At 44.9% G+C, this 22,478-nt stretch overlaps 1 protein-coding gene across 3 annotated transcripts in view; it reads right to left on the bottom strand.

Annotated features, from left to right (window-relative positions):
• Nucleotides 1-22,478, bottom strand: part of PLCG2 (phospholipase C gamma 2) — a 227,918-nt gene that overhangs the window by 130,874 nt on the left and 74,566 nt on the right. For all 3 annotated transcript variants that reach the window (XM_049865038.1, XM_049865039.1, XM_049865037.1), the window contains exons 3-5: nucleotides 10,428-10,571; nucleotides 6,939-7,032; nucleotides 6,129-6,176 (exon numbers count right to left, since the gene is read on the bottom strand). In XM_049865038.1, the coding sequence (XP_049720995.1) occupies nucleotides 6,129-6,176; nucleotides 6,939-7,032; nucleotides 10,428-10,571 (286 nt within the window). The remainder of the gene's footprint in view (nucleotides 1-6,128; nucleotides 6,177-6,938; nucleotides 7,033-10,427; nucleotides 10,572-22,478) is intronic.

Genomic DNA, 22,478 nt, shown 5'->3' with positions numbered 1-22,478 from the left:
CTGGATACCCTCTGAACCCATTACTGAAGTCACTCCTGAGGCTCACCCTTCAGCCAAAGATTAGACAGGCCCATAAAACCTACTGAGACTAAATGAGCATACCAGCCCAGGGGTAAGGACAAGAAGGCAAGAGAGGACCAGGAAGCTGGTAAGAGAGAACCCAGGGTCAAGAAGGGGAGGAGAGTGTTGACACGTTGTGGGGTTGGCAACCAATTTCACAAAACAATATGTGTATTAATTGTTTTATGAGAAAATAATTCTCTCTGTAAATCTTCATCTAAAGCACAGTAAAAAAAAAAAATTCCAACACCCAGGTCCATGCCCAGGACTATAGAACCAACATCTCAGCAGGTGGGGCTCTAGCAGCTGTGCTGCTCAATCTCCCAGCTGACTCTCACGTGCTATGAACCACTGCCCTGGAGCCTATGTGTGGAACCTATTTGCGTTCTCGCTGAAGAAGCTAACTGAGCCGCACACCTGCCTCTCATCTGCAGCCCCCATCCATCCCCTGCAATGGCTCCTTCCCTCTTCTCTGCCAAGGCTGAAGGGAAAAGGGAAGCGCACACTTGGCTTGTGCAATTCTATTTTATAGACTGAGGGGGCAAGAGCAAAAGGAGGGAAGAGATTTCCACTGGGGACACAGTGTGCCACCAGCCCACAAGGCCTGCTGTCCCCTCTGAGGGACTCAGGACCTGTGGACCCCCCATGAGGGAATACAATTCCAAAGAACCTCAAAGGAGGTTCTGGGGCTTTCCCAAAGGTTGGCTGACCACAGGTAGTTTTCACCAAATGCAATGGGCTTAGAACTTAATCCTCAGGTAAGGGAAAAGGGGGGTCTGGAAACCTGGCAAAGAAGCCCCTTAAAATACTCATACCCTTTGACCCAGGCCCCCCAGTCCTGGGAATAAGTCATAAGAAAAGCTTCCAAAGCAAGAAAATGCCACTTGCCCAATGGTATGTCTAAGGATGAAAAAGGGAAGACTTTTGTTCATTCAACATACATGAACAAGCACAGTACAACTAAAGAAGGTGGATTCCTGTCCTCAACAAGCCTACCGCTGATAAAAGCAACAATAAGGGAAAGGCTTAAAAGAATTACTCTTCAGCTGTGAAATCTAGAATACAAGTTACCTGCTTCTAAAGTGCAATGGCGGAACAGACCCAAGGTAGGTATTTCCATTGCAAATGGGAGAAACTAGAGGGAAAGAAGAGGTAATAGGTACCATGCAAGTCAACAGAACATGTTAGCTCTCAAGCCCATCAGCTCAAAGGGATACTGCGAGTCACTGGAACAAGGGCCACAAAATCTGGTAGTGATGCTGAAAAGGCTTCTTGTGAGGCTACAAGCCATGTGTTCACCTGGGACCCAATTAAGCAAAAACAAGAACATAAGGAAAAACTGGAAACAAGCTTAATGACAAGCAAAAGGCAACTTTTTGAGCCAATTATCAAACTTCCATCAACTGAATTATAATATAGGCACTAAGAAAACTGTCCAAAGAGTTGCAATGAGACGTAGAAGTTCTCATGATAATGATGCCTGGATACCATTACTGAAGGCTATGACCAAGGACACAATTGATGGATCCTGATCAAAAGGAGGAAAAATTGTGGAACAGAGTTTCAAGTTCTGATGGAATCCAGACTTACCGGACCCACTGAGACTGGGGCAACCCCCAAATCTATTGCCCTGAGATAATACTAAAACCTTGAACCTAAATGTTTCCTTGAAGAAATCCTTAGATAGTTCAGCTCTATTGGTAAAGAATGTTTGGCTTAAACATTGTGCTCTTTTAAAGAATTATCTATATGAGATCAAAGTGACAATAACTCTACAGCACAAATGAGAAGTTTACAGGGCAGTGAGTCCAAGTTAATAGTGGTGAAACAATACAGATAGAAATGGCGAGAATGGTGATACAATATGAAGAATATAACCAATGTCATTGGACTGTGCATGTAGAAACTGTTCAATGCTATACGTTTTGTTGTGTATATTTTCATCAAAAATAAAATTTAAAAAATAAGTTCTTATATTCAACGTTAAGTAAAAAGAGCCTAACCTTCCCTCCTCTTTAGCGTGGGCTGGACTTGGTGATTTGCGGCCAGAAAATAGAGTATGGAAAGTGGGCAAAACTTTACAGTTTGGAAACTTGGCAGACATCACTTCAGCCAGGTGGTCAAAGTCAACATCACCACTGATGAATCATGTTAAGAGCATGTACTGCCTGATATGATGTAATGAAAAGGTCAATTTGCCTCTGTGGTGTTCTTCCCAAACTCCTATAACTCAGTCTACCAATTTTCCAGTTGCTGTTGAGTCAATTCCAACTCATGGGAATCCCATTTGTGTCAGAGTAGAACTGTGCTCCATAAGGTTTTGACGGCTAATTTCTGGAAGCAGATCACCAGGCCTTTCTTCTCAGCTGTCTGTGGGTAGACTCAAACCTACAATGTTTCAGTTAGCAGCTGAGCACATTAACCATTTACACCACCCAGAGACTCTAGTCTAACCACAACCCCAACCTAATCATGAAAAAAAAAAAACAGACAAACACAAATTGAGGGATATTCAACAGAATACCTGAGAAGAACTCCCCCAAACTGCCAAGGCCACGAAAAAAAAAAAAAAAAAGACTGAGAAATTGGCACAGCCCAAAGAAGACCAGGAAGACAGGACAACTAAATATAGTGTGGTCTCCTGGATGGGGTCCTGGAACAGTAAAAGGACACTGGTGGAAAAACTGGTGACACCCAAATAAAGTCTGGAGTTTAGTTAATAGTAATGTATCCATGTTGGCTTCTAAGTTTTGACAAAGGTACCACAGTAATGTAAAATGTTAACATTAGGGGAATTGGGTGCAGGGTATACAGGAACTCTCATGCTGTCTTCACAACTTTCCTGTAAATCTAAATTTTTTTTTAATTATTTTATTAAAAGGAGATGAATATATAAGATCAGATATATATACCTTAATAAAGTAAACAAACAAATAAATAAAATCTGAGGCTGAGAATCTACCTAAAAAACAGTGCTGGACATTTGAATGTACACAGATGGTCCTTTTCTTTCTCCCAGTTTTCAGTATTTCCAAATTATTCCACAGCGAACGTGAGCTACTTTCATAATTAAAAATAAAGTCCATGTACTTTTTTTTTTAAAGAAAACAATAAATAGAGGTGTAAAAATAAAAAATAAAAGGTTGTATAGTGCTTAGGAGGTTTGCTGAATAAGAATTAAAACTATAAGGTGATTGGTCAAGGTAGGGAAAGAAAGACTGCTGTATTTCCCTACCTTTCTATAGCACAATTTAAAAACAAAGCAACCATCCCAAGGGCAAGGATGAGAAGGCACGAGGGACAGGAAAGCTGGTAATGAGGAACCCAAGGTCAACAAGAGGAGAGTGTTGACACGTTGTGGGGTTGGCAACCAATGTCACAAAACAATATGTGTACTAATTGTTTAATGAGATACTAGTTTGCTCTGTAAAGTACAATAAAAAAATAAGAATAACTTCGTGCAGTGTAAAAAATAAAAAACAAAGCAATAATTTTTTTTTTTTAATTTTAAAAAAGGAAAAGCAACATAAAGTAGTGATAGGTGTGCCTACCAACCCTGAATCCATCCCTGACAAGCTTGGTTGCTTTGGACAAATTACTTAACTTCTCTGGGACTCAGCGTCCTCATGTATAAAATGAGTCAAGCCTGAGACTGCTGCCTGGAGTGCCTGCTATAAAGTAAGTTCTCAACAACCATCAGCTGCTCCCACTTTTGCCTCTAGAGGTTGTGATGGGTGAAGCAGGGTGCTGGGGCCAAGGAAAACACCTGTGACTGGGCAGTCCCCCAGCGGCCCACTTACAGCCTGTCTCCTGCTGCCTTGCGTCTTTCCTTCGCTTTAGTTGCTCTTTTGTTTTCCTTCAGGAAACACGATTAGTCGTGGGTGACAGGAAAAGGAGGGAAAATTGGCAGAACAGAAGTTGTTCGCCCTTTCATTGGCACTTGGTCCAAGTTCCTTCTGAAAAACTCTCTCCAAGCCTCAAAGAACCACGGGAAAGGTGGGATTTTCCACATGTTGACAGATTAGCGGGGCTCCACCCACTGGAAGGGTGGGAGAGAAAGCCTAGTGACAACCAACAAGGAATTAGATTCAGAAACAGGGCTTCCTCTCTGTGGTAGGCTCTGGACAGCCAATGGAAAGATGCAGGAATTCATTCTGAGCAAGACAGAGCCTCCCACTGCTTAACATTAAGAGGGAAAAGCTGACTTTGGAACCAGCTCACTAACCCCGTCCTGCCGCCAAGTAGAGAGCGGTGCCCAGGATGGCTCCGTCTGCCATCACTGCCAGTCTCAACCATTAGTCACCCATAAGCCATAGAGAAGGCAAACATAATGGGAAGTGCCACCACTGGGGCTAAAAGAGATCAGTGTGTAAAAACCCTCCAGCACAGGGACCTCATGGGATCCACCTCAGCACCAGAGCGTAGCCAAGGATGTGGCACTAGGAAATGAATGTCTGATGGAAAGAAGAAGAAGGGAAAGGTAGATGGACAGAAAAACATGGAATAAGCTACCAACCGACTCAACCACATTGCCAAACTTATAACCACTTCATGGTTAATATTCCCAAATCATCCTGTTGGGTGTACGTAGAAGATACCATTGAGGCCCCAAATTCTACCATCAACAAGTGATGGAGGATACTGGCCAGACACAAAGGCATCTTCCAGGTGAAAAGATTTCCAGAAAAACAAGAGGAGAGCTGGTGGAGTTTGGCTGTTGCCTCACATATGATACAGACGTTATCTTAAGCAAGAACAGATATAAAGACATTCAACCTTACTCATAAGTAAAGAAATGCAAATTTAAACAAAAATGCACTGTTATTTCTCACCCATCAGATTAACAAAGGTCAAAGTCTGGGAATACTGTTCTCAACAAACATCAGCTGCTACCATTTTTGCCTCTAGAGATCGTGATGGGTGATGCAGGGTGCTGGGGCCAAGTAAAACACCTGAGAGTTAGGCATTCCCGGAGCTGGACCCATTCAGAGCCTGCCTTCTGCTGCCTGGTGTCTTCCCTTTGCTTCCGTTGCTCCTTTGTTTTCCTTCAGGAAACATGATTAGGGATAGGGAAGTGGGTGCCCTATTGTACCACTTGTAGAAATAAATGGTTACCACCGCTATCTACCAAAATGTTAGACCATAAACCCATTCGCTGCTGGTATTCCACTTCTAAGAACGTTTCCCACTCATAGTGTCACACAAGTTTACAAAAAAGTAGGCCCAATGGTGTTCATAGCAGCATTATTCCTAACAATAATACATGACTGGGAACAACTCTATGGCCATCAATAAGGAAATGATTTCAGAAATTACACTGCACTGATCCAAGAAAAATCACACGTCTTAAGGAGGTCTGGCGTGGAGCTCTGTGTGCTGAAAGGGAACCTCCCAAGACATACTGTTAAATGAAAAAGGCAAGTAAACACAATTACATGTCATCACAGTGCCCCTGTTGTGTCTGCTAGTTCTTATAAACATCTCTCTGCCATGGGATTTGCTTCTTTAGGTCAATCTTGCTTCTACAACACAGTAAGCTCCAGGAGGCAGGCATCATGGTGAAGGCGGGACATGGAAGGTACTGAAATATCTGTGAAGGACTGAAGGAGGAGGGCTCAGTGCCCCAAGGCACAGATGTCGCCTCTGCAGCTCGCCCCGAGCGTCTATTAGAATAGAGGCTCCACAGGAGCGGACGGTTTGTCACCGCCAAGCGCCAGCACTGAGCACAGCATCTGTACTTTGTAGGTCAAATCTGACCTCATCAGGGCCTTGCCCACACCACAAAACATACTCCATCTCCCTCAGAACATTTCAACAAGTACAAAACCAGTGAGAGCCAGAGCTCGATGGGGTTGCCTTGTTTTTCTGGGTCTGACAAGTTCTCTGTCTTTGACAAGTACAGTCTTACCACTTTTCTATCACTTGTTTTAGTGGAAAATATTGGAGTTTTCCTTCTCTGACAAGTTTCTGCCTTACACAGGTTCTGACTTTCACAGGTTTTACTGTAAATAAAAATCTGAGTCCAAAATAATTAAAAGAAGACTGCAAGAAATGTGAACTAATCTTACCTGTTTCTCCTGGTTTGATCCACAGAATAAATCTGCTTTCTCAGCCAACTGGGAAGAGAGTAAAGACCAAAAAGAAGGAAAAAGTTAGGAAACAGCACTAGTCTAAATAAATTCTGTGGGACAGGGGACAAGGAAACTGGAAGAGAGGAAGTTTCCCAACTTTCTCACCAGAGTAGCTTGAGAAGCTGTTCTTTTCCTCGTGGTTGGAAGTCCCCTAGCTGAGCTGAGATGGCCCCTTTCAACTTGAAAAGGCCAGGGTTCTTTAACTTGGCAGTTCTTTCTGGTGATACTCGTTAATCCCCCCGCCCTCACCAAAAAAATGAAAATTGGTACAAACTGGAGGGCTTTGGTTTATTGGGGGAAAAAGTAATTCACCCACAAGTACCATCTAGACATCGAAGAAACAGTTCTGTGAGAAGGCCTGAATCATGATGGAGTGACAGGTAGAAAAACCCAGACGCCCATGTCTGACTGTCCTTGGACACACTGTCTTAATCCCTTACGAAATCTTTAAGAAGGAAGCCCTCCGTTTCCCACTCAAACACCTAACAGTGGAGTCTTCTGTCTCAGCTTCAACGCACTGCTCACCCCAATAAGGTAAGGCTAAGTCTTAGCAAAGAGAGAGGCTCTTTCCTAGTTGAGAATGGAGGGTCCACAGCCACTACTGAGCACCAGCTGCATAGAGGACACTCAGTGAGGTTGAAGGATAAAGTGCTCCATTTTTCTTTCCTTAGCCCCTGCTGGCTAAAGGGAGCAGAATAAATACATGAGTGAGTGGAATACATTGATAAACCGCCCAAAGCCAAGTACCTCTCAATAACCGTGGGTGTGGAGGCGCTCATTGCTTCTTGGTGTAAGATCTTCAAGCCCAAAAGCCACTTAACTGCATCCTCCTTAGAGTCCGCTGGAGAGGTGAGTGGGAACAGAGATGCTGGGTTAAACCCTGGGCAGAGCTCGCTTCGAGACCTCTGTGTCCTGGCCTTCCCCAGCCCCATGCAGCCCATAGGGATGGGAGAAGTCTCTGCTGGTTTGTACTTCTTCAGGAGGGCACCAATGAAGGCATCGCCTTCGTGCCCGCAAGACTCTACCAGTAACCAGTTGCAGTCGAGTTCAGTCCAATTCATGGCGACCCCATGTGTGTCAGGGTAGAACTGTGCTCCATAGGGTTTTCAATGGCTGATTTTTCAGAAGCAGATTGCCAGGCCTATCTTCTGAGGCTCCTCTGGGTAGACAAACCGCCAACGTTTTGTGTTAACCGTTTGCACCACCCAGGGTCTCCTCATGACTCTAAAGAACCTGCTTTTGGTCTGAGACGAGGCCACATAATCCTGATGAATTTCTATGGCAGGGGTGACATACGGGTTTATTTCTTTTGCCAAAGTAAATTGGCTAGGAGTGGTGGTGGCGAAAATTATCATCATCATCATCATCATGGTTGTTGTTATTATAGAATAGCGGCTAACATATTTTGAGCACGTACTATATGTTAGACACCATTCTAAGTGTTTTTCCTACATTAATGGATCTAATCCTGACAAGCCCATGAGAGAGGTACTAGCATTATCCCCATTTAACATGTGAAGAAACCAAGCCTCAGATGAGTTACGGGACGTGTCCAAGGGTTACACAGCCCACAAGTGGCAGACACAGGATTTCAAATCAGAGTCCATCCTCTTAACCACTGTGCACACTGACTCCATGAATAAAACACATGAGGAACCAGAACCCAGCCTTTGATGCAGGGGTTTTCAAGTTCTCCTTCTCCTTGCTGAGAATGACCTGGGGGTGCTTTTGAAACACCCACATCTAGGTCCCACCCAGAGCAATTAAATCAGAATCCTTGGAGGGGAGAGAAACAGCAAGAAGTATAAACTCCCCCAGGTGGTACCAGTGGGCAGCCAAGTTGGGTGCATCAGTTTCCACTTGCTGCTGTAACAAATGAACACAAGCTCAGTGGCTTAAGGCAACACAGATTTATCCTCTTAAAGTTCCGTGCATCAGACGTCTAAAATGGGTCAGCAGGGCTGTGTTCCTTCTAAGGCTCTGGGGAAGACTGTTTTCTTACCTCTTCCAATTAGTAGCTGCCCTCATCCTTGGCGCACAGCCTCATATCACTCTGCTCACAGTTCCTTCTCTGATACTGACTCTCCTGCCTCCCTCTTATTAGGACTCTTGTGACTACACTGGGCCCACCTGGATAATCCAGGGCAATCTCCCATTGCATATCCTTAACTTCATCACATCTGCAAAGTCCCTTTGGCTATGTCAGGTAACAAAGTTACAAGTTCCAGGAATTAGAACGTGGACACCATAGGCTGGGGATATGGGATTATTCTGTCCACCACAGTTGAGAACCACCAATTCGGAGCTTTCCTTTTTCTCTTAAAGAGTTTTAGCTTTTAGCCCTGTGCTGTGGATGAGAGGCAGGACCTGAGATAATTTGCATCCCAATCCTGAGCAGCCATCAGTATTTTCCATTTCCAGCCATGGCAGGAAGGCCTGCTCTGCTAGGGAGAGGGCTGGAACAAAACACAGTGGGTAAGAGCTTGGCATCTGGCCAAGTAGGGCCATCGCTCAAATCTGATGGCACCACTTCCTGGCTGTGTGACTTTCAGTAGGTTACTTAACCCCTCTATTTCCTCATTAGTATACTGGAGTTAGCAGTGCACACACCTCAAAAAGTTATCAGACATCTAAACACCAGGTACCGTGCTAGTTCTCACAACAACACTCTGAGGTTAGTGCTCTTGTTCTCCCCATGTGGAAGAGGGGGAAACTAAGCTCAGAAGGACAGAGATTTGTCCCAGAGCCACCAGTTGGCAGAGGTGAGATCTGAATCTAGGTCTTGCCCATCTCCAGGGCTCTAGCTCCTCGAAGAAGTGCCCCACATTGGAACAGACACCACAGCTGGCATCCTGGGCTCTAAGCCTTAGGCTCTCCAGTTTCCTTCCCAAGAACAGTGGCCAGGGCTCAGCCTGCAGGTGGGTTCACGGGCCTCTCTCTGCTCTGCCTCATCTCCACCACCCCCCATTTACACACCATGCAATAGACATGTATCCAGCACTTCCTACCCCCAGCTCACTATTTCCCCCCTCTGTGTCCTTACACATACCAGGCGGCCCCCCTGCCTGGACTGCCCTCCCTCCTTCCTTCCAACTCCTATGGATGCCTCAAAGCCCAGTTTAAAAGTCACCTCTTCTGCAGAGGCTTCCCTGGAATAAGGCGCTCTGTATGCCTACAGCTCGTTGTATCATGCTTGGAATACAACCTTGTCACAGTGCACTGTGATCTCCGGCCTACTCGTCTCTCTCCCCTAGCAGACTGAGAGCCCCTTAAAGGCAGAAACTGGGTCTTAGGCACTGTCACAGCCCCACTGACACCTGGCATAACCTAGCACAGAGCATGTGCTCAAAAGATGCTTGATGACGGGATGAATGAGAAATTAGATAAACGAGAGCTATCCGACCCTAAACTAAATGTCCCCACACTGGTAAACTTTCACCCTTTTGCCCCCTTTCATCTGCTTTTAATAGTAATTATTTTCTCTCTCATTAATCATGATTGTATGTATGCTCCTACGCAATAAATTCTAAAACTGGGCCTGAAGGTCGGTGCAAGCTTCTGCCCCTGAGCAAAGGGCCTGTACTTTTTCATACTTGTTCAAAGCTCTCTGAGGCCTCTTTTACTTCTTGGTGGAATCTCAAGGATGGCCAGAACTCACTTCCAGATATGTATGCACGTGCATGTGCACGTGTGTGTATGTGTGCATGTATACGTGCATGATTGTGCACGCGTGTGTGTGCGTGTATGTGCATGTGTGTACAGATGCGGGTGTAAGTGTGTGTGTACATGTACACACAAGTGTATCTGTGCACATGTGTTTGATATGAGATTTCAGGACAGTTCCTTTGAATCAATGTCAAGTTTGCTGTGTAATGTCTGCGGGAGGAAGGAGGGCTACATTGTTCCTCCAACACAGCCTGGCCTACAGTAGTGACACTATCTAACCACCATTAAGCTTTTAACATGAACCAGGCAGGCACTTAACATACACTTCCCAGAATCCTGATGAGGCAGGTATTATTCTCCACCCCATTTTACAATTGAGGACACTGTACTTCAGAGAGGTTAAGTGCCTCGCCCAAAGGCACACAGCTACAAAGTGGCAGGGCTGGGATTCAAAGCCATGAAGCCCCAAACACAGGGGGAGGCAGGTGGGATGAGAGCATCCTGATTTGAGAGGACTTCCTAGGAAGGAAACCAAAACACAGAGCAAACGCACAAGACACATGCACCCACCTGCTAAACTTAGTGTGCTGAGGACAAACTGGGTGCCATAGAAAATGGTGAAGCAGCAGTCTTCTTTCTGGCGGACTGTTTTTGCACGCTCAAAGTCCTTGGAGCTTTTCCCTGGGCGGATCTCCTTTATTTCCATGATATCCACTGAAAGGAAAACATAATCGACCAATTAGAAGCCAGCCTTCACTCCACCTGAGAATGTGGCCACTCACCTCTGTTCCATACACAGCTGGGCTGCTTCCCTGTCCCAGAAGAGACCCACAAGACCACTTCTACATCTGGTTCCCCACTCTAGCCCAGGGCCCGCTCCTGCTGGAAGTGGACAGAAGGCCACAGAGCCTGCCCAGGTATCTGCCACTACCCCACGAGCTACTGGGGTATAAAGGGCTTGGGGTTTCCCCCACCCCCTTCCTAAGATTGACACATTCTAAACTAGGACAAAGGCCTTTTATAACACAACTCAAGAGTTAAGAGACAAAGACTCTTCCACCAAATCAAGAGACAGAAAGGAGGCTCCATGGTAATTGCTCCAACTGTCCTATGAAAGCTGGACCTTGATGATCTTTTACCTTGAGTTCCAAGGGCTACGAGCGCTCTCAGACTCAGTTCAAGGGGCGGTAGGTAGAGGGGGGCACTGAATAACCACTAAAAATAAAAACGGCAGGGCCCAGGGTAGGGATGGTCACTAGGATGTGGGGGACCACATCGCCTACTGAGAAAGAATGGAGAGTGTGGACTGTTACTTTGGTAGCCCCAACAGACAACCCCTCCCAGTGTCCATGCTTTATGCGGTCAGCTACCCTTGAATCTGGACTATCTCTGTGATCTGCTTTAACTAATAGGATGTTTTATTCTGGACCTAACCATTAAGAAGGTCTGGCATAGGGGAAAGAGTGCGAAGAGAAGATGGAATGAACTAAAAGCTTCCTGTCTTTTTATCACGGATCTAGCTAACTTGAATATAGTTTGGGGATGATACTCATGAAGCAACGTGAAACGACTTTAGACAGTGTTTGTTCTGTATCCTGTGTGTTGTGGTGGTTATAAAATCTATACATGTAATAAAATTTTACAGAACTACACATTACTTTATAAAACAAAACAACGAGCATATATAAAAAACAGTAAAAACCAATTAAGTTCTGTAGTTTAACTAACAGTAGTGCACCAATATCCTGGTTTGGATAACTGTACCATGGTTATGAAAGATGTTATCACTTGGGGAAGCTGGATAACAGCACACAGAAACTCCGTATTACTTTTGCAACACCTGTTGCACTTGACTGCTAACCTAAAGGTTGGTTGTTTGAACCCACCCAGCGACACCTCAGATAAAAGGCCTGGTGATCTGCTTCCATAAAGACTACGCCAAGAAAACCCTACAGGGCACTTCTACTGTTTATAACACATGGGGTCACCATGAGTTGGAATCAACTCAACAGCAGTGGGTTTGGTTTTTTGGTTTTATGTAAGTCTAAATTTATTTCAAAATAAAAGGTTTTTAAAAAAATCACTTCATGATATGGGTGCCTCTATTATTGGTGTGGTAGGGAAGAGGATGTATTTCTAATCCTGGTGGGGTGCTGCATAGTTCCCTGTCCTCGTCTTTCCCGGGGAGCCTTCTTTACCGCCTCTCTTTATCTTTATTTCAAATTCAACTCTCTTCCTCCAAAGAAGAAAGAAGAGACAGAAAAAAACATCCTGGGGGGGAGGTGACAGTCCCTTTATGTGTGTTAAAATTCACAACTCCTGGGAGAAAATTAGCACTGCTGATTTAACAACTTTCGCAATTACCCAACAGCTTTCATGGCACTGAGGCTTGTTCTTCAAAAATTAGCTACTCGCCCACCCAGCTGTCAGTCAAGAGTCTAGTGGCTCTAGTGCACCTCATGAGCAGCTGCCACCCACCTGTCACTGGAGGCTAATGTGCTGCTATGATGCTGAGTAGGTTTCAGCTGAACTTCTAGACTTAGATGGCTAGGAAGAAAGGCCTGGCAATGTACTTCTGAAAATCAGCCAGCGAAAACCCTATGGATCCTAACGATCTGACCCACGACCAATCATAGGGATGGTGCAAGAACTGGCAACATTTCGTTCTGTTGTGCATGGGGTTGCCATGAGTCAGAGCCTGGCTCAATGGCAACTAACAACGGCAATAATTAAAGAGAATGACTCAAATGCACTGGGCTTGGGGGTTGTCCACACTGTATTGTTAGTATACAGCTGCAGTGTAATGTGTACGGGGGGGTCCCATTATTGTTAAACAAATGAATCCTTGCACACACGCACACACATGAAGAGTCTAGTGGATTTAACAAACATTCTTTTCTTTTTCTAACCAGTCTGACAATGAGTATTTTCTTATCCCATATCTTAAAAAGTGAATCTTTGAACTGATCTACTGTGGGCTTCTTTTTTTTTTCCCTTGCTGCCAAATTCTAATAAAAACCTGACACATGAACATAACTAAAGAAAAGTCTTCACAAAATATTAGCATTACCTTCAGGCAACCACCAAGTCTTACCAATTCTACTTTCTAAATTGCTCTTGAACCTACCAACTTCATCCCCCATGGCCAATGCTATAATCCCAGCCACCATTATCTCTTGCTTTGGTCTACTACAGTAGCCTCCCCTGACAGCAACACTTGTCCCAGAGTCATCCTTATGAAATCCGAATATGCTTCTGCCACTCCTTGGCTTCAAGCCTCCCAGTGGCATCTCACTGCTGTTAGGACTAAGAACCAAGGCCCAGGGTGCTCTGACCCACTGACCCACCAGGCTCAACCACAAACCCTCGCTCTCCAGGGCCCAGCCTCACTGGCCCTCACCCAGCCTGTGAGTGGGTCATACTCACCTACCACAGGACATTAGCATATGCTGTTGGCTTTGCCAGGAGTGCTCTCAGCCTGGCAGCTCCAACTTCTCCCTTCTAGGGTCACTTCAATCACTATCAACCTGCATACCATGCACCTCTCCTCCACAGTACTCAACAGAGACAAGTGTTATAGAGTGGATCTGTGGCTTACTGGATCTCTTTCCCCTAGACTATAAGCTTCACGGGGGTAAAAATCATGCTCTTTCCTTGCCACTTTGTCCCCACATCTGGAAGAGTGGTTGGCACATAGTGGGGCTCAATAAACAGCTGTTAAAAGAAGACAGACAAGGAGAGATAGAGACAGACAGGGACAGAACTGGAGATGGGACGGGGTGGGGTACAGAGAAAAGAGGGAGGCAAAGACACAGATGTGAACAGACACACACAGAGACACCAACAAACAGGGTAGAAGAGAAACAGGGACACCCAGACACAAATAGAGACAGCCAAGCCACCCAGACAAGGCAGACTCATACACACACACACACACAGCTGGCCCCTGCCCACATCACATCTCACTTAAAGAACTTCTCAACACAGCCTTCCTTATTCACCCCTCTCCACTGATCCACCCTATTATTTTTAGATCTGCAGCCTATAAAGTTCCTTGCTAGCACTAATCACTATTTGTAATTTTATATTTGTTTACTTGTATATCTATCTGCTCTCTCCTCCTTTAAGCCCTGGGAGAACAGGGATTGTGTTTGTCTTGCTTACAACTGGAGCCTTACCACCACCTACATCAGAGCCAGGCTCACAGCAGAAACTCAAATATCCATGGAATAAGGAATTCAGTTTCTCAGGTGTCTTGGTTTTGGGCTACCCCCAGAAGTAGATTCTGAGACAAGAATTCTGAATGCAAGGAGTTTATCTGGGTGATGAGACCAGGAAACACCAGCAGGGGGTGTGTGGAGTGAGACAGGGATGGGAAGAAGCCAATAAAGGGATTGTTATCAAGCCAGTTACCCCCAAGGGCAACTGGAACGTAATCCTCTTGGAGGAGTCTTGGAGGCAGTGTAGAGCATGGCTCAGAGGGTGCTGGGGTCTTCATCCACTTCTGAGGCATTCATCTCCAGCCCTCAGGCAGAGGCTTGCAGGTGTTCACATCCATGCTACAGCCATCAGGGTCGGCCAGACAGACTCTGCTACATCAGGTTACTAATTCCGTAATGTCTGTGCTACCCCCACAGGGACACAGGGATCAGAACTCTGGAGGGGTGAAAGCCCCTGTATTTGGACTAGTTTAGGTGGAAACACGATGGGATCTGGGCAATTCCTGGTTGCTGAAGAGAATATCTTCTCTGGGGTCCTCAGCGGAGAGCTGCTACATGGAGATGGGACCGTGTATTACTACCCCTTCACATTCTGTACTCCCAAAAGTATCTTGGGTCAGAGGTGGCTCTGGAATTATGGTTTTCTCTCTCTAATATAACAAATTTTTTTTGAGATATAGTTCACATATACCATATAGTTCACCCCTTTAAAGTACACAATTCAGTGGTTTTTGACATATTCACCGATATGTCACATAGCACCACAGTCAATTTTAGAATATTCTCAACACCTCAAAGAGAAACCCTACACTCTTTAGCTATCCTTCCCCTATCCCCTAATCACCCTCATCCCTAAAAAAAAAAAAAAAATTTTTTTTTTTTTTTAAATCCCTAAGCAACCACTAATCTACTTTCTGAATAGACTTGCCTATTCTGGACATTTCATATAAATGCAATCATATAATATGCGGTTTTTTATGTCTGGCTTCTTTCACTTGGCTTAACGTTTTCAAGGTTCATCCGTGCTGTGGTATGTATCAGGGCTCCATTCCTTTTTATGGCTGAATAATGTTCCACTGTATGGCTGCACCACACTTTGTTTATCCGTTTGTCCATTGATGGACTTTTGGGTTATTTCCACCTTTTGGATATTGCGAATAACACTGCTGTGAACATCTGTGTACAAGTTTTTGTGTGGATATGTCTTTTTCATCCCCTTGGGAATAGAAATCAGTCCTCTCTTGAGAACACCGTCAGGGCTGCAGGAGTAATGCCCTCATCATGTCATGGAGCTGTCTGGCCTTTCACCCAGGCCAGGGATGGTGCCCAGAGGAGGAAATGTCACCTGTGTTCACTGGGCCCTGTGGCTGGGACCACCTCCTTGAGAAGGGGATGGAGCCGTCACCAAGCCCTTCACAGCTGTTATACTACCACTTCCCAGGCCCTTCCAGTGAGCAAGCTCCAGACGCCACCAGAGGGCTGCCCATGCTGGAACATCCCCTTGGTTACCAGGAGCCCCAAAAAGGCAGGAAGGAAGTCCCTCTTCACCGGTGGTGGTTTGCTATTTGGTAATCAGCAAAGCCAGGAGGCCCGTTGGGCATTTCTGTTGAAGTGCCCAGCACTTGATCTTGCATCACGCAGGGGCATCTCGCTGAGTGATGATCCCTCCATCAGCAGGGGTGTGGGGGATGAGGATAGAGAGAGGCCCATTGCACTCAACCAAGTGAATTCAAAACCACCTTTCTGACCTGCAGATTGAAATAAAATACTACCGCTGGGGTCTCAAACTCAAATGTTCACAAGGACCACCAAAGTCATGAGAATCAGTATGGCCTGGGGATTAAAGGATGCACTCTGGAGCCAGACTGCCTGGGTTTGAGTTCCAGTCCTCCCACTCCAGCAGGGGGCTTTGGGCAGCAAATTTCACGCCTCTATGCTTCTGTTCCCCCACTGGAACACAGGAATTATAATAGTACTTAGACCACACTTTGCTCTTGTGAGCTTACAATGAGTGTGCCTGTACGTGTGTGTCAATCAAAAAGCAGTGCCCAGCAATTTTAACTAACAAATATGTAGTAACTTCTATGTACTTGTCATTTTTGTTGTTAGTTGCTTCGAGTAGGTTTTGACTCACGGCAACCCCATACGTACACAGCAAAACTGCTCCAGCCTGGGGTTTTCAAGGCCGTGACATTTCAGAAGCAGATCACCAGGCCTGTCTCTGGGTGGGTTCTAACCACCAATCTTTCAGCTAGTAGTAGCCCAGCACTTAACCGTTTGCTCCACCCCAGGATCCTATGTATTTGTTAGCTATTATTATTTAAGTTACTAATGTAACTGGATAAAGCTGGACACATATAAGAAATAACACGGCCCCTCACTCTATCTGTTATGAAAACGGAGGAGGCAGATCTCCATGCACTGACATGGGAAAAAAAATCAGGACAGCTTACGTAAACAGGAAACTGGATGTATACGTCTGTGTTTGCATGTTTGTGCACCCATGTGCACAAGTATGAGTGCACATATTATACATAGGTATCCACGGCTATGAAAACTCTCACTATCTGAACAGCCATTCTAACAGCTTGTAAATATCTTTAACCTAAAACGCACCATTCAGATCAAAAATCTGCTCCAGGAGTTCAGGTGCAGGTGCCAGTGACAGCATGTCAGTCAGCGTGCGTCATCCGGCACAGGAGACAACCACGTCCTGTGCTCTCGCTGCTGGAAATGTCTCGCCTACCCTAGGGAGTCCTTCCTGAGTCCTAGTGTTCCCTTCTGACAAGCAAACTACCAATCAGGATCCAATTTAAATAACACCTTTAGTATTTTTAACAGATTCTTGTATCGTCATTTCCATTACAGTGCAAGATAATGGGAGGATAGAAGAAACTCCTAACTCAGAAGCAGTAACGTACGGTATCCTACAGACTCTTTGCAAACGTGCCCAGTAATGAGTTTATGAAAGCATCAAATGATCAGTTATTTGTTGCTGGAAATGCTCTGTATTCATACAGAAATATATGATGAACTGTTTTTGCAGGTACTTAAGAGTGTTAAGCAATATTAGGGAAATTGGGTTGGGTTTTTGGATCAGTTGGTAATGCATCATCAGTTGTACCCATATGATAACATCACATATGGCTATCCAAAAAAGTCACTCTCAACATGTTTTCAGGAGTGCATTAGATTCTGCGAAGGAGGGACGCCTGTTATTTGCATACGTAAAAGCATGGAAAAGGGTCCTGAAAGACTTCCACCAAATTGCTAACAAGAGAAAACACTTGTGGGAAGGGTGATGGTGATATGATGGCCAAGGGGGCTTTATCTGTATGGGTTGGAGTTTGCATCAGGGAGCATAGTCACTAAAGTGACCAACTTTATTTTTAAGTAGGCTACGCTCTCAGGCTGTGCACTCTAGCACGGGGGGCGGGGGCTCAGTGGCCGTGTTTCCTGCTTGAAGAAGTGAGATAACACAGCCACAGAAGTGAGGCCTCGCCTTTGCACAACCTCCCTTCTTTCTCAGCATCACCTGGTTCTTCTCTGGCTCCCTCTGCCCCTCCTGCTGCCTCCTCCACTCATCACCTTCAGACCCACACTTGGGGTTTTTCAGCCCCCACAGATGTCTTTTCACTTCCTCCCACTCCCCACCTCACACCACCAGCCCCTCTGCCGGCCTTCCCCATGACCCTCTTCTTCAAACTCCTGCTTCCTTTCTCCTCCCACTCTTGATTCTGAGCCTCCCTCAGGCTGCCCCACACCTGGACATCCTCCTACTTCTTACTACAGGGACCTGGTGGCCTTTCTCTCCACCTCTCACACTTGACCTCAAGTGGTACCATCTACCAACAAGCTTATCCACTATCTTTACGGGAAGTTCAAGGAGTCAAAGAAAAATAAGACAGACAGAAGGCACCCTTCCACACGTACTTCCACCCTCCTTTCCTTCTCTCAGTCATTCAATCAACCAGGTTGTTGCTGAGCATGGCACTGAGCACCAGGGGATGTCATGATGCAGCAGACAGACATGGTCCTTGCCCTCAGAGAGACTGGAGCCTGGAAGGGAGGACACACCTCGTCCAAGCCAGCACAAAATACACGTAAATCTACAACCGCACTGAGCATCTTATTATGAGGTTTTATGTCCCTCAAAAAGATATGTTCAAGTCCTAATCCCCGTTGTTGTTGTTGTGTGCCATCAAGTCGATTTTTGACTCATAGTGACCCCATATGACAGAGTAGAACTATCCCATCAGGTTTTCTAGGATGTAATCTTCATGGAAGAAGATCACCACCATATCTTTCTCTGTCAGGGCCGCTGGGTAGGCTTGAAACACCAGCCTTTCGGTTGCAGCCAAGTCCTTAACCACTGTGACACCAGGGCTCCTAACCCCTAGTACCTGTGAATGTGAACTTGTCTGGTAACAGCATCTTTGCAAATGTAATTAGTTAAGCTCACACGAGGTCATACCAGAGAAGAGTGGGCTCTCATCAATATGAGTGGTGTCCTTATAAGAGAAGGAGACGAGATCAGAGACAGAGGGAAGGTGCCGTGTGAAGACCATGACAGAGATTGGTGTGATGCGTCTACAAGCCAAGGAACACCAAGAACTGTCTGCAACCACAAGAAGCTGGAAGAGAGACACGGAACAGGGTTTCCTTCAGAGCCTCCAGAAGGAACCAATGCTGCCAACATCTTGGTTTCAGACTTCGGGCCTCCAGAACTGTGACAGAATAAATGTCTGTTGTCTTAAGCCACCCAGGCTCTGGTACTTTGTCACAGCAGACCTAGGAAGACAATCTCGACCTCACAGGTGGGTCAAAACATCTCTACTGGACCTCTCCCCAGCAAGAGAAAACAGGCTTCTCTGAGGGCATGGTCTTGACTGAGTTTTGAAGGTGGGCATTAACCTGGTGAAGGGGAAAAGAAAGCCTTTGAAGGAGTCCTGCAGTAGAAAGACCTTGATTCAAATCCCAGCTCTGCTCCCTCCAAAGGCACGTGAGAGCTTGACCAAGTTGCCTCCTCTTCTTTGCTCTTCACATCTGTGCAAACAGCAGTGGCAATATCAGCTTCACTGAGTTGCTATGCAAACAAAATGAAATAACGTGAACTACAAACTGTGTGGTCCACTGAAGGTCTCAGTCAAGGTTAGTTCAGCTCCTAGCATGACTTCTTTCGTACCACTTTGCAACACCTTCACCACTGCTGGTAGTTTCACTTTAAGTAAGAAAACCCAGGGTTGCTATTGATCTCGGCCAAGAACCCTACTTTAAAGAACCAAGGGTGTTATTTCATGTACCTAGCAGCATCCAACCTTGAAGCTGGATAAATGACTTAAATGCACTCCAAATACCGAGTTTTAAAAGTGGCTTCCTGAGGTTTGACATAGAAAAAGCAGAAAGAGCCCCTGACTTTAGAAGAATCTAGCAGGCATGAGTTTAAAGTCCAATCCTATCATTTCCTGGCTGTGCAATTTTGGATGGGCTACTACATTCTCACTTTGCTTCCAGCTGCTCATTTGAAAAGTGAAGAAATGCTATCCATCACATAGATAAATATACCTGAAAGAACTCTGTAACATGTCAACCGCTCTATGAGTTTTTAGATATTAAAAATCATCATACCATGAACAACTGCTTCCTTTGCCATGAGGCCAGAAGAACTCAATGGTGCCCAGCTACCATTAAACCAAAACCAAACCCACTGCCGTTGAGTCAATTCCGACTCATAGCAACCATGTAGCTGCTGTTACTGAATATTTTAATCAAAGATTCTATAGAAGAATCCTGATCAAAAGGGGGGGAAATGCAGAACGGAATCTCAAATTCTCAAGGACTCCAGACTTTCTGGAGCCACAGAGGCTGGATGAACCCCTGAAACTACTGCCCTGAGATAATCTTCTAAACCTTAAACCAAAAATATCCCCTGAAGCCTTCTTAAAACTCAACAATAGCTTAACTAGTGAAAAATGTATGCCTTGAGTATTATGCTCTTTTAAGAACGATCCATGTGGGGTCAAATTGACAACAGCAACTCAAAAGATTAGATAGGAACCTCAGGGGCAGTATGTTTATGTTAATGAGAGTGGAAGAGCTCAGAAAAAAGAAGGTGAGAATGGTTCCACAACTCGAAGAGTGTAATCAATGTCACCGAATTGTACATGTAGAAATTGTTGAGTTGGTATTTTGCTGTGTATATTCTCAACAAAAACAAAATAAATAAATTTTTAAAATTATGTTATACTCTGGAGATGGGCTGCTGTCATCTTCTTTGTTTAAAAAAAAAAAAAAAAACAATTGTTGAGGCTTTGCTGACAGCCAGGAGAGAATATCCTGGCTTGAGCTTCCATATGAACAGACTCTCCAAATAACACTTACAGAATTAGGTATTTGTTACTGTAATGGTTTCTATTCAGGCAAAGATCCTTTATGAGCTGTTTTATAGGTGTAAAAGTGTAAAGCGGTACTGGGAAATTGGTGGAGCTTTTCTCCCCTCTAGGGACTTCTCTCAGATGAATGAGTCTGGAAGGAGCTGGACATCCTCAGCTTAGCCACCTCCTCCTGCTCCGGTCCAATCTAATCCCCAGGGACAGCATGTCCTGCCCTGTCACTCAGAAGGGGCATGGCTCCAAGACACCTGTGGGCACCCTGCCATGCCCAGCAAACAGGGTGGGTAGGTCAGAGGTCAGAGGTCAGGGACCAATTCTAAGCCACATTCTCCAGGTAGCTCACCACTTGTGCTTCATTTCTCAAGTGTTCCCAAACTCAGGAGAGGAGGGAAAAAAAAAGCTCCACGGACTAGCCTGCTAAAACCCCTAACATTGACCATCAAATAATTCTTTAAATGTTCATTATTTTAGGGCCACTTAGACTTAGGGTGTTGTTCTCCCTCCTGCTGGAAACTAAATGAGAATAACCCACGCATGTGAAATGGGAAATGACTTTAAATGCACCCATACTTTTGTTCTATTTTAATTATGTATTTTAATACATATTGAAAAAATATACGCCTAGCCCCTCAGAAGTATGAAATCAAGTTTCCTTTCTAGAGAAATTTTAGTTAAAAAATTGAGTTAATTTTAAAGCATGTATTACATATGACACCGTACAAGGGGTGTGCAGATATTATAAACACCACTAAGGCAACAGAGGAAGTCATCATCACCTTATTCAGGCCTATTATAATTTTAATTTGCTACACTTTAAGACTATATATCAAAATTACAGAGAAAGCCTATATTATACAAAAACTATAGTTCATTTGTCTTTTTTTTTTAACATGGGTCAACCAGTTTTTTAATTTTATCAGGGGTCATATAGACTTCTGACATGATTTCTGAAACTTCAGTTATTTGATTATCAACTTTATGAAGTCTGCCATATGTGCATACTGGTTATTTAATATTTTTCCTTAAATCAACTCGTCTTTTTCACTCAAATAAACATATTTTAAGAATGATTTTACAGGTCTTTGGTAAAAGAAAGCCAGTACCACTCACCACTTACAATAAAAAAAACCAAACCCATTGCTGCCCAGTGACCCTATAGGACAGAGCAGAACTGCCCCACAGGGTTTCCATGGAGTAGATGGTGGATTCAGACTGCTTACCTTTTGGTTAGCAGCCAATCTTTTAACCACTGTGCCACCAGGGCTCCACCATATATAACAGGAACGGTCAAATAAAAGCAGTGAAACAGGACAAAATTATGAAACTCCACCTAGTTGGTTGCTGGCCAAAGGTGAAATCCTCAGCTTGATTCTGTGTCATAAAGGGAAAGACTTAACTGTGAGAGGGGAGTGAAGCTGAGTTAAGTCATGCAAACCCCATGGGTGGAGACAGAAGTGGCACAGGGATATCTGTAGGGGAGACTGGTCTTAGACTGTGGGCATGATCTAGACTTGACCTCGGGGTGAACACTGAGGTGTTTATGTGTGTAAAAACTTGAGCTTACACTCACCAGTTGTGCATTATACCACATGTATGTGGTTGCTGGGTGCCGTCGAGTTGGTTTTTGAGTTATAGCAATGCCATGTGACAGAACAGAACCGCCCCACAGGGTTTTCTAGGCTATAATCTTTAGGGGAACAGATCACCAGGCCTTTTTCCCACAAAGCCGCTAGGTGTGTTTGAACCACCAACCTTTCAGTTAGCAGCCGAGTGTTTAACTTTTGCGCAACCAGGGCCCCCACATGTATGTTGTTGTTGTTAGATGCCATCGAGTTGGTGCCAACTCATAGTGACCCTGTGTGCAACACAATGAAACACTGCCTGGTCCTTCGCCGTCCTCACAATCGTAATGCTTGAGCCCATTGTTGCAGCTACTGTGTCAATCCATCTCGTTGCAGGTCTTCCTCTTTTTCGTTGACCCTCCACTTTACCAAGCATGATGCCCTTCT

This window comes from Elephas maximus, chromosome 21 (assembly GCF_024166365.1).
Source record: "Elephas maximus indicus isolate mEleMax1 chromosome 21, mEleMax1 primary haplotype, whole genome shotgun sequence".
NCBI classification, from domain to species: Eukaryota; Metazoa; Chordata; class Mammalia; order Proboscidea; family Elephantidae; genus Elephas; species Elephas maximus.
Note: the sequence above shows the minus strand (reverse complement) of the source record. Positions and strands in the feature narration are given on the sequence as shown.